The following is an 18,209-nucleotide window of genomic DNA, read 5'->3' on the forward strand; positions in this document are numbered from 1 at the left end:
TCATGGGATGTTGATTTTTTTTTTTCTTCAAAGCTGCAGCAGTGCACAACAATGTTTCTTAAAACTATGGATGTGTTCACAGACAACTTTTCAAATAAGGCTGATCAAATTTATAAATGATATGGCTATGCAGCACACAAATGGCAAAATGCTAAGAGCACTTTGTAATGAGAGTAAATCATATATACTTCTGAATAGTAATTACAAAAATATGCTTTCAGTGCAAATGTTTAAATCTCACTTTGCTGAGATACTGGCAGTGCAAATCCACGGTAAAGAGTATCTGTACTAAGTATTCCACTGGATGGGTGGATTTTCATACATGACAGCTCATCGTCTTGTGGGGAAAACACCAGCTGAGACCTGACATAAAATGCACTGTTAAGTTCTCCAAACTCCACAGACCTGTCAGAATTGTGTGTGTGTGTGTGTGTGTGTCTGGACTGCCCCTTTTGGCTTCTTGGGGACATTTCAGTTCCTCTGACACACAGACAGAGCACACAGAAAAATCTGTGCTTCACAGTCTCTCTCCCTCTCTTTTTCCTCTCTGCAGGGCACTTGCTCCCTTTCTTTGCCTCGGCTCCAACTTCCTGCCGTACCGTCCCACTCTTTAAAGGTCAGCTGAGCTGCTCTGGCATTCCTAGTATGTGTGTGTGTGTGTGTGGGAGCAAATGTGAGAGATAGCGAGAGAACGAGAGAGAGGGAAAACATGAAAGAGACAAAGAAGCACAAGGAGTTGTATTTGACTTGACATAAACCAGCCCTGCATTATGGGGCTACTGCAGTGTGTGTGTGTGTGTGTGTCTACTCTAATCTCACTCAGTAAAACTGCTGAGCTCATCCCTGCAGACTGCAGTGAGTGGGTGGCTTGTATAACACAAAGAGAGGGAGAGACAACAGAGTGAGCTACTGTACATGTTAGACAAAAGTGCAGGTATACAGTTTCTCTGAATTAGGAAAGGGGAGGGAGACAGAGAGACAGGAGGCCAAGATCCATTTTAAGTCGGCCTGTTGTCTTCACACAACCACACTTGCAGGCATAGATACACACACAGACATGCTTTTTGAGGAAGGAAATCAGCACAGTCTCTCGCTGACTGCATGCAAGTGAAGTGGTGAGTGAATGTTGCTGATGTGGCTTTGCATTAACCAGATTAACATTAAACAGAAACCTTATATCTCCAATTTGTCTGTTTCCTTTTTCACATTGTTTTGTTTATATAATCCTTGGACTGGGTCAAAACACTGGTAGCGTAACATTAGAATGGAATAGGCATGAACTCATTCACTGTATTGTTAGAAATGTCCTAAATATTGGATGCAAACAGTAAAATCGAAGTGGTTGTTCTGTTTTTTTTTTTTTTGTTTTTTTTTTTTAGGTGAGTTTTTACAGCATGTGTGAACAACAGGAAGTAAGACTTCTTACAAAACATCAAGATACATTGAACCTTTTATTAGCTAGGCTCATATTTAAAGTAGAAACCACACTACAAGATTTTTTTTCCTCTTTACAAAACTTCTTATGTACACTACAGTGCTGACAGTTAAAAATCACAGGAACAAAATAGAAAAAAAAAACTTGAGATAAATAAACTCTATGAAAACACAAGCCCCTGAAGACTTCTTTGTTTTGAAACCACTTTTTTGTCTCATTTGTACAAAAAATATATAAGTTCCTGTCAGGTTTTTGAAACATCTGAAACCCAAAAGCATAAAAAGAGCTGCAGAGTGCCTTGCAACTGGCATCAAGTGCTTTATTATCGTCTAGCTCTCCCCAGAGCCATATAGCACAGGGTTCTGTCACAGAAATTTAGCTGATGGAGGCAAAATGACAGAAAGCTGGAATTAACATTATCTTTTTTTTTCCTGAAGACCCATTTTTGTTTTTTTGTTTTTTTTCTTTTTTTGCAAAATAAGACTGATATTCCATACCAGTGAACAGACGAATCACTAAAACACACAACCCTGCTTCTTGGTTTTTGTCCCGCTGGGCCATGAAGATTTTCTTAGCCCAACTTACACTGCAGGGATTTCTATGCAAAAGTTAAAACTGGGTCTAGACTCCTGACAACTGCCATAAAAAGGACAGAACTCCTTCCCTATGTGGCTCTGGGCCATTAAATAGTTCACAGTTAAGGACAGGCACTGGGGAAATGTTGCGGGCTACATTAGCAGTATTCCAACATCGATTAAGTAACGTCAAGACAACAATGACAAAACAATCAGGTTTCCTTGACAAGATCCCAGACTGTGGGACCAACGCTGTAAAAAGAATTGAAGAGCGTCGTTCTGAAATTAGATATCCACCATTTTGGAAAACAATTCATCTTCATAATGGCTGATAGGGTCAAATTTAGACAATTTATTGGACTTTGTAAAGGATATGGGGTTGCTAAAATAACATTTGTATTGACAAGATGCTGTAAACTGTATGGAAACTCGATGATGATTTCCCAGAACAGATGTTCAGTGCTTTGGAGATGAACTCTTCGATTCTTTGTCTTACAGACCTGACATGGTACAATCTGTTTACAAAGCAGCTTGGATCGGTACGCTGAACGCAAACATCAAAGTATCGGTCTTGGAAGAGCATGGAATAAGATAAGAATCTGAGATAATCTGGATTTCCCGATCCAAAATGACCTTGATAATAATTACTGTTTCTACACAGCACTTGACTTATCCAGGTTACAAAGTGCCAAAAACCAGCGACCCTGGTGTTGAGACTCATTTGGGAAGTCCTGACCTTTCTCTATGGTATTGCTATAGTTCCCTCTCACGTTGTCATTCTTATCCAGGTACTGTCAGATCTGGGATTCACTATAGTGGTTGCTAACAGCATGTATCAGACCATCATTTTGTCCCGATGACCCAAGCAAATACTCAAAGCTTATAATGTTGGTAACATCATAACTTCTTGTCAAATAGATAACATTTAGCACTTAATTTAATTAAATAAGATAATATTTGTGCATCCCTCCTGAAAAGTCCTTCCTGAGACCTTGAAGGTCTATATAACAACCAAAGCCGGGTTGGACTCCCCCTTCGCTGACTCGCAAATGTTTGGTTTCCAAAATTAGGAGACCTTGGTACACATCCAAGAGACACTGAAAATACACAGCAAAATTACACTAGGAGCTCTGCCACAGGACTGGGGTGGGACTTGGCAGAGAGGTACTGGAACAAGATAATCACAATACTTGTGCCACATTATGACCGTGACTCTTGATGGTGTGATTCAATACTGTGGTATACTGTGACTTAGTATTTTAGTTTTTTTTATTATTATTATTATTATTTACAAGGGGGCTTCCTTTTTTCTGACTGCACAAATGTCCTTGTTGGTCACTAAAACTGGTGATGTAAATACCCACCAGACATCATTAAGTTGCTTTTTTTAATTTTTAGACTCTCAAGTGCTATTCCATGGTATTTTTTTATGCTGAAAAAACTTGACTTGATGAAACATTATTGTTTTGCCATTAACATGTCTGAAATTACATGAAAAATATTAAAATTAAACAGAAAATACTTGTTACTTATACTTGCTGTAACCATGCCTACAACAGTGTGGGGGAACTGCAATATTATACTGGGGAGTTGATTGCTGGGCATTATTGCTCAAAATAAAATATTAATTACTGTGCTACACTGTTCAATTACGGTGTATCGGGACAGTATTTCAGGGCAAATACAGAAATACAATATTGAATAAGAAAGTATTGTGACTTTTGACCACCCTCATTCTTGACAGTCCTGGGCAGAAATATTATACTAGAAAACAGTCTCTATTATATGCGCAACTTAAGGTGCATGTGACTTCATTGACCAAAAACAGCAACAAAAATTGAAGCATTTGCTGCATAATAAGCAAAACCAATCCTCATGATCAAATTTCATCAGTGTCAACTGCAGAGGCTTTATATCTTCAGCTTACTAGCTGTTTTGTTTCCTTATTACTACCGATGGACATTGTCCCCAGTGTGTGGAAAATGTTTAATGATCTTTGGACCATGCCAAATCACTGCTGCTGCATTATAAAATGTTAAAAAAGCAAAAGGTGTTCAGGGATGAAACAAACCAGTTTAAACAATTCCTAATTAGTGGACTTTTTGAAGATACAAAGTTTTAGCAGTGCACTGGAGATATTCTGATATTAGGAAAGGTTATGCTCAGGTAAAGAAACAACAAACACAGAATCAGACAGCAGACAGTGCTTAGCTGACTTGACTCTGAAAACTAGAGCCCAATCAGATGTAAAAGTGATAAATCTCCTGGCTAAACCCAAACTAAGTCCCAGGGGGTATACACTTTGCGCAACCCAAACTTGACTGAAGACCCAAACTACCAATAAATGCAATACAATTTCAATATTTTTGAACTGCAGCACAATCCATTCCAAGCAATTAAGCATCAAAATTAGCAAAATCCAACCCTAAGCTATTGGGCCGAGTCCAGAGGTTTGGGTATAAACATCAAGCTCTGATTATATACTAGTACACCACACTGTGTCCATAGCAACACACTCTATTATCATCTTCCTCATTTCCTTTATACATCGTTTTACAACAGCACAACCCCCAAATGAAGGCTTGGACATATACAGTCATTTAAAAACAGTATCATTATGTACAAAAAAAAAAAAAAAAAAAAAAAAAAAAAAAAAACTCTATAAAATCTGTTTCTGCTCCTCTTCATGCAGTGGGGGCTGTGTGGGTGGAGGGGGAAGGAGAGAGAGGGGAGGATGGGGAGGAGGGGGTGGAGGAGGAGGAGGTGGTGGAGGAGGAGGCGCCTGCAAGGAGGATGGGGGAGGACGGGGTTGGGAGGAAGTGTGGACAGGCTGAGATGGAGGGTGCTGAGACACCGCTGGTGTTGAGGGTTGGTATTGAGGTCGTGGAGGGAAAGATCCGGGCGGGTGAGAGATCAAAGGCTGATGCTGGGGAGGGTGGGAGAGGAAGGGGTGAGGGGTGAAGTGGGAGCGCTGCGGGTGGAAGAAGCTTTCACTGTGTGGGACGAGCTGGTGCAGGTGAGATTGGGGCGCATTTGGTTGAGAGGGGGAAGGATGTGGAGCAATTAGGGGAGACATTTGAGGGTAATACGGTTGAGGCTGAGTGGAGATATTTGGTTGGCACAGGGTTGTATTCGGGGCATGGAGGTGAAGCTGGGTCGCTGCGTGGGATGGTGTTTTCTGACTGAGGAAGGAGCACTGTGTTTGGGCTAAATGTGATGGGTTTGGAGTGTGTGAGGGATTGGATAGGGGGTTCGAGGGCAGGACTGAGGGTCTATGTGGAGGGTGGGAGTGCCGCAAGAGTGGAGAGAAGGAGGGGGAAAGCATCTGAGGGAGGTGGGGAGGCGGGAGAAGCTGGGGTGTGTATTGCTGCATGTGTATTCCTTGCCTCCCTGCGTCCTGCAGTGTGTTTATCTGTGGATCCGCAGGCATGTGTGAGTCCACACTGTGAGTCCGTTTATCTGTGAGTGTGTGTGTCCATGCGTCTGTCGGCATACAGGCTGTGTGTGTCCGTGTGTGCGCTGGCACGTTTACAGAGGCGTGTGTCTGTACATCCGCCGCATGCAGGGCTTTGTCCTGTGACACGTCTGATGACGGGTGCGTCCGTGTGTCTAAGGGGACGTCTGGCTTTGGGCGAAGTGAGTCTTTGTCCTTGGGCTGTTCGGACTGAGAAGGAGTAGGGAGCTGGGGAGGCGAAGATAAGGAGGAAGGAGTGGAAGAAGGGAGTGTGGAGAGATGAGAGAGTGCATGATGGGAAGGGTGAGAATTCACATGGAACCCAGCAGGTTTGGGACTGGTGAGGACAGACGAGGAGGAGGAGGAAGAGGAGGAGGAGGAGGACAGAGCAGGAGAAGAGGAGGAAGATGGACAAGGAACAAGAGAGGAGACAGAGGAGCTCAAAGGAGCAACGGTGGATCCTGTCGAAGGAGAGAAGGATGGAGAGGGGGAAGACAGAGGTGACTTTGATGCCCGATGAGAAGCAGCGGACGAGGAGCTGGAGCCTCCACTGGAAGACGCTGTTCGGCTGTCTGAGAGATGATGATGGTGATGAAGGTGATGATGCTGCACTTTGGGTTTCACGTCCTGGTGAAGAGGTAGAGAGGCAGGAGAGGAGAAAGGGAGAGGCAGAGGTGATTTCTCTTTGCTGAGGGGAGGTGCCACAGGGTCCGCTTTCATCTTTGTGGGAGGGGATTCCCGTTGTTTCGGCCTCCCCGCCTCTCTCACTCTTTCTTTGTCCTTCTCCCAAGATGACAGACGAGGATTTTGAGGATGATGAGGAAGAGGAACATCCTCTTCCTCTGTTTTAATTGCCAGTAACGTCCTGCTCTTTGCCACAACCTCCTCCACTTCTTTCTCCTTTAGTCTCTCCTTTGCCCCTCTCTCTCCTCTCTCCTCCTTCTTTTCTCTCTTCAGCTCCAACCTTTTCTTCCCCTCCTCTCCCTCCTTCAGCTCCACTGATGCCTTCTTCTTATCTTTCATCTCCCTTGCTTCCTCGATCCCCTCCTCCTCCTCCTCTTTCTTAACTTCATCTTCCTTCTCCCCCTGCTCCTCCTCCTCCTCCTCCCCCTCTGCTACGTGGTACTGCTTCAGGCGGACGTGCCAGGCCAGGCTGCTGACAGCGGACACGGTCTTGAATTGGTGGACCACGTTGCGGGGAATGAAGTAGATGTCGTCATGGCACAGGCGGATGCGGGCGTAGCGGATGCCCTCGCGCCGCAGCTGGTTTAGCTTGGCATCATCCACCCACTGCACACACTGCGGGAGAAGATTTTACTTTTAAAATGAGATGCTTAAGACTTAATCTGTGAAATGTGTTAATCAGGGGCAAAGTTTAACCATTAGCATTTAACAACTTTTTTTTCTTTGAATTTGTTGTCATCAATCATTTTGTCACATAACAGTGGTGTTAGCAGTGAGGTGGCCTCAAGGTCAGAGTGACTGTGCAGTAACCTTAAGGTCACAGGTTCAAACCCGTGGGACCCTGGGCGCCCCACCCTGACATCAACATCACGTCTCCACCAGGACTAAGGGTGCTGCTCTGTGCTGTTAGCATTATGGAGTTGGGGAAAGGCAAAACATATATAATCCCTCTAGGTTCACACTTTTAAAAATGCCACAATGAGTTTATTTTCCATTATTCAGAAGTTATCTCATGGTGGAGAAATACAAGGAAATAAAATATACTGACTTGGTACATGAGAAAAATAAATGCTCAAACACACCAACTTCAAAGCAACACAAAGGGCAAAAATATAAGTGATACTGGATTTTTAAAAAAATGCATTTTAACTTCATCGGTGAATTAGGGCTTTCTATCCAATGACCCAGTTTGGCACATTGAGCATTGAGCACTGCTCATGGGCAAAGATAATAAATAAATTACTAATTATTCAACCATAATTAATTGCTTGTGCTCATCAAATGATAGTTCTTACCTTATCTACTACACAGACTTGTTCTTTCCAAACTAGGGTACAATACAGCTGTCATCCACCAGGTGGCAGCATCCAATATCAATTTCCATTATTTTACACGTTGTAAGTGGTAATAAGTGTTTACCATTATCTGGACAGTTACATTAAGCTAACAGTGTCATACAGTGTAATATTTTGTTTCTGCTTTGAGATGTTGTATGGACAACAAAGTGATTATTGTTCTACTCTGTGTGAGAGTGTGTGTGAAAGTGTGTAATATAGCACCTGAGACAGGGGAGGTTCATGCAAGTCCAACTGCAGCCTCTGAACTACATCGGGGAAATCACCAGCATGGAAACACACAACGTCTTTGGTTACACGAGGGGGCTCTGAACTGAGAGAGAGAGAGAGAGACAGAGAGACAAGGGATTAGATAGATGATATCTGCTGGTGAGGAAGCTGTGTAAATACTGCATAACAGAGTGTGTTTGTGTGTGCATGTTGTGCCTCACTCTTTTCTAAGCCAACAGCCTTCAGTTCCCATATCCAGAGGTCTACTGCGTACAAAGCCCAGCCATTTGTGTGTGTTTCAGTGTATGTCTGTGTGCGTCATCAGGATATATGCAGGTGCCCCTACCCCTCTCCAAAACGGACAGCCTTCAGCACCCCGACGGCAGCTGTGGTCTGTCGTTCAAACCCCTGGCCGATGTGGTCGGCGTGGGCACGGGTTCTGTCCTCAAACAGCATCTCTCTGGGCTCGCTGGTCCTGGGAAGGTACTGCAGCAGGTTCTTCACCTCATTGGTGGACCTGAGACAGGACAGACACAACCAATCAATCAAGACTGACCTGCGTGTGCCCCCTCTGTAATGGCACTGACTCCTACCAGAGCTTTCTGTCCACTTCCCTGCTGTCTAAATAAAGAATAGAGCGACTAAAAGGTGAGTGGGCTGCTGTTTTGCTTCTGTCCTTTCTATCTGCACAATAAAAGCACCAGACAGGCTTTATCTGCTGGCATTGTTGTTGTTTTGGTTGCCTTGGCCACTGATGTAACGCCCACACCACAGTACAACATGGGGACCAGTGGGGATGTAATGAGTTTGTGATGCAGAAAATGAAAACACACATTAGTATGGGCATTATGGACCATCGTCTTGATGCATTTTCAGTCATCTTAACTAGATGCACGACTGAACACTGTGAAATCCTGTTTACCCTCTGCAGATACTACAATTATTCCTGAGCCTTTGCTCAGTTTGAACCCATTTCTTTTTATTACAGTGTAATTTCTTTTGTGTTGACAGGTTTGCTGGCAGCCTAACATGATTTTCCTTACAGGGTAAAGAAAAACATTCATTTAAATTCAACTCAAAATATTTGGAAATGTTGAAATCGATAATATCTAATTAGAAAAGAACGGAAGCTTTGGACGAAGCAACAAAATCCTATTATAACAAAAAGCTAAAATGGAATGAAATGAAATGCCAAAAAAAGTTAGATTTGACTGATTCACAAGAGGATAGAGTTCCAGCCTCGCACACACACACACAGACACACAGACACACACACACAGACACACACACACAGACACACAGACAGACAGACAGACAGACAGACAGACAGACAGACAGACAGACACACACACACACACACACTCGCTCGCTCTCTCACAGACACACACACACACTCGCTCTCTCACAGACACACACATACACACACAGTGGCTGCATGCGTGCACACTGAAGAGCCAAGAAGTGAAAGCATTAAAATGAGCCATGTTGCCAAACAATAGAAGTACTGCAGTCAGCTCTCTAGTGGATCAGCGACTCACACTCGAGCTGCCGTCAGATTCATACAACAGCATAAACATACGCACACACACACACATACACAAGATTCCTTCGAGAGCATGAGACAGACAGACAGAATAGCAGCTAGACTGCCCGTGCTGAACATTGCATTGTGAATTCATTCATTCAGAGATTAGAGAGAGGCAGGAGAGACAGTAGAAAAGAAAGAGAGAAGCAGTGGAAAAGAGTGCAGTGGGTAGGTGGGTTGAAAACACACACACACACACACACACACACACACACGCACACACGCACACACAGCATTATATCTGAGCTGACGGCAGGCTGACAGTAATGAATGTAAAACCAGAGAAGCTAGACAGTGTTAAGAGAGAAAGTAAAGGGATGAGTGCTGAATGTGAGCATGTAGAGTGATACTTCCAGTCCATCATCTACTATATGTGCTAAACTCTCCTCTAACAGTGTCTTGTGAGTACAGCCATATCTTGTACTGCTTTAATATGTACTCTGAGGTGGTAAAGTGCCTCTGCACCAAAGTCACCAAGATAGATCCCCCCTACATTTATGAGTGAATAATGTGATTCTTATTCATAACGAGGAGGGTGGAAGGAAGGGAAACAAGGATAGAAGGGAAGAGAGGAGGAGCGGGGAATTAGTGGCAGAGAGGAGGAAATAAGGCGGTAAAGTGAGTGTGGAGAGAGGGAGTTAGAGGGAACCACCTTCCCTGATGACAGACGTGGTTAATGTGCATCTTCTTAAAGCTGCAGCGTGCTCTTAAAAATGATGCATGTCACATTTACACTTGACATGTTCGGCTAGTGCTCTTATCCAATGACTGAACAGGTTGGGGTCCAATGGCGTTGGAGGACACACCTTCACTGGGGTCGTTTGCTTTGCCGTTTGTGTCTAGACAGGAACAGAGTGTTCTGCGTCGGGCCTCCGTCCTATTTGAAACTTGTGGGAAGGGCCAGTCATGGCTGCTGCTGTTACTATGCAATTATTGTAAATCGCTCGGAGCGTGGCGCTATTTCGCTGAGGAGCTGAAATATTTCTGACCACTATAATCAAGCTCAGCTCTCAGACTGAGAGTCTCTCCATCCTGTCAGAAATGTGTTACAGCTTGACCTTTCCACTGAAAACAAGATGGAAAAAAAGAAGCCAGCACCGGAGAAAAGTTCAGATTTAAATTCCTATTCATAACATATGGTGAGACTGCAGACAACCTTGTTCCTAATCCCTTGTATTTCTTTCTAAGACACACTGTTCTTTTCTTTCTCTCTCTCTCATACACACACACAGACACATTCACACATCCACCACAGTAGCATATTAACTATGTGTGATTCCTATAAAGATAGTCTGAGATTTCCTGAGCAGGAACACTCTAATAAATCAACCTACAGGAGGAGAGAGCGAAGAGACAGGGGTAAACAAAACATGAGAGGGAGGAGAGGATGAAAAGTGGGGAGACGATGAGGGGAGAAATGGAGGGGGTCTGCAGAATCCATTTCATTGCACATACTTATGTCGTGGTAATTCATAATCAGAGATAACATGATAAGCATGAAGAGACAGTGAGGTGGGATGGAGAGCACGGAGGAGGCAAGAGCCAAATGTCTCTGATTCTCAACTTTTAATTCAGTTTGAAGAGCTGTATTGGTGTAAGAAGAGACAGATCAAAGCACTCTTTATGAATAAAAGTGCTTTTAATACACCAACATAGACCTACTGAACATTAAAAAAAAGTAAAAATCCTGATGTGTTTCGGCCACATGCCCTAACTCACCTGTCTATTAAAAGCATTTTTATTTATTTATTTGGTCTTTTTGTTTATTTGATATTTTCCTACCAGGAGTAGCACTCTCTTCTTGTCTCGCAAATAACAGAGGTCAAATATAACAATTAATGACACAACAACTGTGCACATAAACATGTGCAATCACAAAGCCACAAGGAATTCAGTGGTCCAACAAAAGAGTCACAACCTACCAATCTTAATTACTGATGTTGACTCGTTTATATTATTATATTGGGACAGATAACTGGCATTTAGATTTGAGTGGTGATTTAACCTCATGTGGTGTTTCCATGGTTGTCCCTAAGCTTGTGCCAGGAGGATTCAAATTTGCAAAAAGCTTGTTTGATATGTCCAATCATGTTTCAAATTCTTGATATTAAGTTTAATTTGGGGTAAAAAACATATTTCCAATTTCATTATACTTCTTACAATGATGTATTTCTGCACCTCTGTTTATTTCTCTGTGACCCTCCCTCTCTGTCTTTCTTTCTATATCCAGCAAATGATCCATCTCCACCCCTGTAAAAGCAGATTGTTTCACCCCCAGCTGTTCCACAAGTGTTTCTGACAGCCAGCATACACACACACACAGAGACACACACAGAGACACACACACAGAGACACACTTTCCTGACAACCACCCCTTCAAACATTGTCTAGACACTGGTTCAAGTGCCCTGGAGATGCACCCTTTTCCCAAGTGCACTTGATAGCCCCTTCAAATCAAGAACATATCACAGCACACTTCTGCACTGGAACGACGACTAAAATAATGGATATGGTCGAAAAAAAAAAAAGAAAAAAATCATACTGTTATTATTCTGACAGATATGGTGAGTGCAATATTATCCACATTCATATTATTCATTTTAGTAGAAATGTTTTTTTTGTGTTACAATATAAATTTTCATTGAAGAAAAAAACCTCTTTAAATAACTCAATGTGATTTTTGCTGGGGTCTGTGACAAACAAATATGCTTTTTTACATCTGGAGAATAAAATGGTTTGCATAAAGGCTATACTGTGATTTATATATACTGATTATATTATATATACTGATACTGATTAATTCTTCAGCCCTAACTGGAACCTATGCACACTGAGTGCAAATGTGCAATGTGTGTATTTACAGGCTACATTTCAGGTGTAGATGACAAAGTACGCTTCCTGCCTTGCTTACGTAGCCCTTATTCATCCAGGAAAGTCTGACTCAGAAGATTAGACAGCTCCTATGTTTCAATATGTGCAACATCATGAATGTCAAACAGCAAAAAAAAAAAAAACAGCATTGGAGCCAAGCAAAGCTTCCCTGAACTAATTTAAAGAGACAAAAAAAGATTATCAAAAACACACCAAAACATTATTAGTTGTGTGACAAGATTAATCAACAGAGACAAGAGGAAAGAAAATAATGCAGAGGAACAAAGAGAGGAAGTGTGTATGTCTGTCTGTCTGTGTGTGTGTGTGTGTGTGTGTGTGTGTGTGTGTGTGTGTGTGTGTGTGTGTGTGTGTGTGTGTGTGTGTGTGTGTGTTGACCCATGCTTGGCTGGCTGCCATGTGAAGCAGTGTCTCTGTCTCACTCTGATGTCGACTCTATTAACAAAACGATGATCTCATCTAAGTGGTGAGCCACATAGCACACATGCCACACAAAGGACACGCATGCAAACACACACACACACACACACACACACACACACACACACACACACACACACACACACACACACACACTCCCCCTCACGGTTTCACTCACAGAAAGCGTGTGTATGAGTATGTGAGCAAATGCTTGTGTGCTGGCCACAATGACACTGTGACAAAGACAAACAGAGACACTGTAATTGCCTTTTTCTCCACAAGCAATGCGCTGCTACCACTGCTGCTTCAAATGTGTGTGTGTGTGTGTGTGCCTGTTTTTCCATACTCATTCATCACAGGCAGTAAGGAGTGAAGAGGCAAGCTGGTAAATGGCTCATAGGAATACACACAAAACACACACTCCACTAAGACTAGTAGCCAATACAAACAACATTCATCAAGATTGAAATCCCATCTAATTCTCTCTCTCTGTCCTATTGCAGTGCTTAAGGGAGATTTAAAATATTGGCTGGTAACATCTGTGTGTGTGTGTGTGTGTGTGTGTGTGTGTGTGTGCTTGCATGTGTGTGTCATGTACATTATACAGCCATTACACAGTTTACATTGAAAGGGAGTGTTTGGTGTACGTGTGTTTCTAATTAAATAACGTAGTGTGTAAAAACTCACCTCTTCCTTTTGAAAGGGGACTTTGGTATGTCAGCTACAGGTATCATCTGCTCCCCTGGTCTGACCCACATTATGGGACCATCGTCGCTTTCTGTGGGATTCATCAGCCTCAGACTGGAGAACGTTCCCCATGGCAGAGTCCGCTAGTGAGAGAGAGAGAGAGAGAGAGAGAGAGTGAGAGAGAGAAGGGGGGAGGAAAAAAGGAAAATAGGGAAAAAAGACAAAGAGTACAATCAAAACAACATGTTCACAGATTCATTGAGTTATTTGTTCATTCAGTTCTTCTTCATTCATTCTTTATTTATTCCAGAGCTCAAAGAGAGGTCTCATGGGCCAAACTTGGCTCGTGGTAGAAATGTTCATCCCAAAAGGTTCCAGAGAGTGTAACACTGGTCTGTGTTTGGTCTGCTTTGGTGACATTTAATAACGTGTGAATTGTTGCATGGTGAAAAAGATGCATTGATATTAAAGCCAAAAAAATCACTTCTGCTCAGTGAATTTTTTTTTTTCAATAATTAGTAGTCCAAAAGCATTTTGTTGTTTAGGCTAGGTGAAAACATTATGTCTGTCCCTCATTTAAAACTGTATTAACCAAAATATTTAGTACAGAGTAACACCACTCTTGGTGATGCCTCAAAATGTAAAGCATAATTTAAATTACCAACATCAATAGTATCAGTGGCTCTACGCTCTATCGTGAAAGTACAAGGTGTGAAAAGCCTTGCGAAAAATGCTTCCTCATTTATCACCTTATTTGAGTGCAAGACACAGCATTTTGTACATATCTTGATTTTCTTTGATTCACTATAAGAAAAAGAGCTTTCTAAGTCCCTAAGTGCTGATTTCACACACTGAGTCGCTTCTATTCTTTCCTTCATTAATTCATGATCCCTCCAGCCATTCATTTGCCGTTGAGTGCCGCTTCCATTCATCCTGTCCTCCGCGGCTTTTCTGACTCACCTTCAGGAAGGGCGACTCCTCCAGCATGCCGAGGAACTCTGGGAAATAATCCCCAACTTCCTCGTCCACGGCTCCCACCAGGCTGATCTGTCTCATGGCCCCGGCTCTGTACGTCCCATGGCTGTACGTCCTCTTCACCTGCAGCAACCACAGGGAAAAACAAACATGACACATTAAACATTAAACATTACACCTTACCATAACCTACATGCTACTCCATGCTACTTGGGCATTATGACAGCAAACTGTGTCCCCTTTCCCTTACTGTTAGAATTGTGTTGTTACTTTTATTGATGCCTTACGATTACTTCAACCTGATAACTGAACTTTAATATGTTGTTACCACTGGACCTATTCCTGTATATTGTTCTGTTGATTTGGATAATTAGGCAATTAGTAAAAACACCATACAGAGGGAAAGGAGGTGGGAGGGGAGTGTTTTGTATATTTGCTACTTCATATTCGTTCCTTTATTGACTGATCATGGATACCGCTTCCTTAAATTTAAAATCATTAAATAAATAAATTATGAAAAATAAAAAAAGGAACCCAATAGCACCACAGCCGACTCTGCGTCCCTAACCGCAGTTTAACAACATCAAATAAAACACACTGGATGGGCAAAATTATTACAGGGTGTCAAAGCACAGCCTCTTTCCACTGCTGGCAGAAATGTTGGAACATGTATATGTTCTGTGTGTGTGTGTGTGTGTGTGTGTGTGTGTGTGTGTGTGTGTGCATTTTAGCTGGCAGTGTCACTTGATGTTTCTACTTCACCAGTGTGACTCACCAGACTGCTTGCTGCTCTTCACTTGGCTGACAGAACAGTGTGTGTGTGTGTGTGTGTGTGTAGTGTGTATACCCCATTTCTATATACCCTTGGCCCTCAACAGTGTCTTTGTGTGTGTGTGCAGTACGTGCAGCATGTGGCCTTCGTGCTGTACTCTTGGCAGAAAAATCAAGCAAGTGTGTGTGTGTGTGTGTGTGTGTGTGTGTGTGTGTGTGTGTGTGAGAGGGACTTTGTGTGTGTGTGACTGTGTGCATTAGCCAGATCCTTGGCTGCACGCCTCCAGTGAGTCACCACTTGACAACAAGACAGAGATAAAGAGAGAGAGAGAGGAAGAGAGGCAGAGCAGAGGGAGGACAGAGTGAGGATGAGGAGGAGAGGAAGGATGAAGGGAGGACAGAGGAGGAAAAATGTAGAGGGAGAAGAGAGAGAGGAAAGGAACAGCGGAAGAGAAAATGGTGAAAGAGAAGGAGAGCAGAGGAGAGAGAAAATAAATGAAGGAGGGAGAAAAGATGGTGGAAGAGGGAAAGACAGTTGTAAAGGAGGAAGAGAAGGGAACAAGGCGAGAGATTTTTGGAAGGTGAGGGGGAAAGAGCAAAGACAAGAAAAGGTGTGAGGAGGAAAGATGGAGATAACAGGACAGTAAATTGTATCAAACAAGGACAAGTGAAAGGTAGAGATGGCAAAGAGAAAAGGGGAGCAAAGGGGAGGGAGGGAAGCAAGGTGAGGAGGAGGAGTGGAGCTGTCGTCGAACGTGAGGAAGAGGAAGACAGGAGGTGAAGAGCGGTGAGGATAAAAGTCAGGATGTAGAGAAGAAGGGAGGCAGGTAAGGAGGAAGGTGCTTGACGGCTCCCAGGTGTGTCCTTGAGCTGTTCACAGGCCAATCGTACACGACTGTTAAGATGTGGGTAGCTCTCGTGTGTGTGTGTGTGTGTGTGTGTGTGTGTGTTCATGTTCAGAAAGTGCTCTCGGTCCACCATCCTGGTTAACTAAGACGGTGTTCCTGATCTGCAAGGCTGATTAATTAATAGGAATGGGCCCTGACAGCCAAATATTTTAATATTCATTCACAGGAATCAGCCCCAGCTGGACTAATTTGGCCATTAACATTTTTTTTTTTTTTAAATACTGACATACATCATTAAAATTATTTTAACAGAAGGAACAAACCATGTGGCACTTAAACAACTGAAGAGGCTCTGTTGTTATGTAGTAAAAATGCATTAATGCAATTAAAATAATCCCCTCTTGCACTTTATTGTTCTCATAGTCAAATAGGTGATTTTAGTAGCAGTTATTATCAGAGCCGAATGTGGGGGCAGTTTTCAGGAAATAAAGGGCAGTCTTTTTCAGAGTAAGGTGTGTGTGGGACACAGTCATTGTACTACGGCTCCGAAAGACAAAATGCTGAAACAAAAAGTATCCAATTATTTCTACATGTGATTACAGAGCCCCCGTACACCCCTAGGAGAATATTTTAATAATGTATATCCTCAAATTGGTAACTTGAGGGTACGAATTACTAATTTGAGGGCACAAATTAAGTAATTCAAGGGTACAAATTACTAATTCCAGGGTACAAATTAATTGTACATTTCCGCCTGTGGTCCTCACATTCATGAACTGTTTGAATTTAATACAGCTTAACTTTTTTTTTTTTTTATCTTGGACTGAAATACAAGGATATCCTGCTTGGAGCTGAGTCTTCATATACTAGACAACGTCCACTGTGTCATCAAAATTTTTACGACGAAACAATTCGTTTTCCCATGAGATACATTTCAATGATTTCAAAGTCAATACAGTGTGGTGTTTCAAAGCCAAGACCCACAGTACAACCTCGTATTTCAGTCGAAAAGCATGGCAGGTAGTAATGGCTGTGCCGATTCTCATTTCAGACCTCAGTTTTGAGCCATGGTTCACTTCATAGCTCATTTTTTTAGTGTGGAGTTTAGAACAGGAAAAAAACGCCCCCAAAAAAGTGATTTACCAATGTGTTTTATTGAATCAACTACAATTTGGGACATAAAGATGATAGATAAATGTTATAATTAACTTTCCACATATTAACTAAGTAAACAAAAATAAATGAATAAAAACTTCAATGAAAACAAGTCAGAAAAAAAAGTGTTGAACTTAGTTCAAACCTTGATTTTTGAGCCACTGTTCGGCTGAATGTATCTCAGTTTTGGTCTCAGTATCAGAACCTTTAAACCCCCAGTGGGTCGATTATAAATGTCACAGGTTTGATCTCCAAACACTGAACCATAACACACAGCATTTAGTTCATCGATGATCTGAACAAAATAACTCAATTGGCCTTAATTCTCCATCGAAAGGCCAAGCCAAATGTGTGTGTGTGTGTGTGTGTGTGTGTGTGTGTGTGTGTGTGTGTCTGCATTTCTGACCCAACACTGTGTAATATCCCCAGAAGATGAAAATATGAGTGTGACTAAAAGCTTGAAATACTTACTCCCCAGACATACACACACACCACATATCCAAACAAGACAACTTTAAATAGTCACACTGAGTCAATGGCCTAGATACTGACAGAATGTGTGTATGTTTGTGTGTGTGTGTGTGTGTGTATGCATGCATTAATGTGTGTCCAAGCTTACAAGTATTTGTGTGTATTTGCATATTATTTCTTTGCCAGTGTATTTCTGCGAGTGTCTCCACTCATCTGTGGGCATACTTAGAACTATTTGTGCTTATGGGTGCCTATTTTATGTGTATGTGTGTGTGTGTGTGTGTATCTACGCATGCATAACTGAGCAGCGGGATAACCCCCATGCTGTTTGCAAAGGACAACAGTCTTGCACTATCAGAAGAGTATTAAGAACCACAGCCTCTGCTTCACACAAATGGTTATAAATTTACCTTTCTATGATTTAGACACACACACACACACACACACACACACACACACACACACACACACACACACACACACTTTAACTATACTAAAAGAGGGTAAAAGGAAGGAAGCATGAAATGTGATGGACTTCCTCTGAAACTTCTGTTCAAGACACTCTAATCCTTCTTGACACATCAAATCAGCATGGATACACACACACACAGACACAGACACACAGACACACAGACACACAGACACACAGACACACAGACACACACACACACACACACACACACACACACACACAC

At 42.4% G+C, this 18,209-nt stretch overlaps 1 protein-coding gene across 1 annotated transcript in view; it reads right to left on the reverse strand.

The window, feature by feature from the left end:
* Nucleotides 1-1,438: 1,438 nt before the first annotated feature.
* The window catches only part of LOC115354953 (lysine-specific demethylase RSBN1L-like), a 37,422-nt gene continuing 20,651 nt past the window's right edge, over nt 1,439-18,209 (reverse strand). The window contains exons 5-9 of the mRNA XM_030045511.1: nt 14,255-14,392; nt 13,295-13,437; nt 8,060-8,230; nt 7,708-7,816; nt 1,439-6,763 (exon numbers count right to left, since the gene is read on the reverse strand). Of these exons, the coding sequence (XP_029901371.1) occupies nt 4,670-6,763; nt 7,708-7,816; nt 8,060-8,230; nt 13,295-13,437; nt 14,255-14,392 (2,655 nt within the window). The 3' untranslated portion in view covers nt 1,439-4,669. The remainder of the gene's footprint in view (nt 6,764-7,707; nt 7,817-8,059; nt 8,231-13,294; nt 13,438-14,254; nt 14,393-18,209) is intronic.

This window comes from Myripristis murdjan, chromosome 23, assembly GCF_902150065.1.
Source record: "Myripristis murdjan chromosome 23, fMyrMur1.1, whole genome shotgun sequence".
In the NCBI taxonomy this organism is placed as follows: domain Eukaryota; kingdom Metazoa; phylum Chordata; class Actinopteri; order Holocentriformes; family Holocentridae; genus Myripristis; species Myripristis murdjan.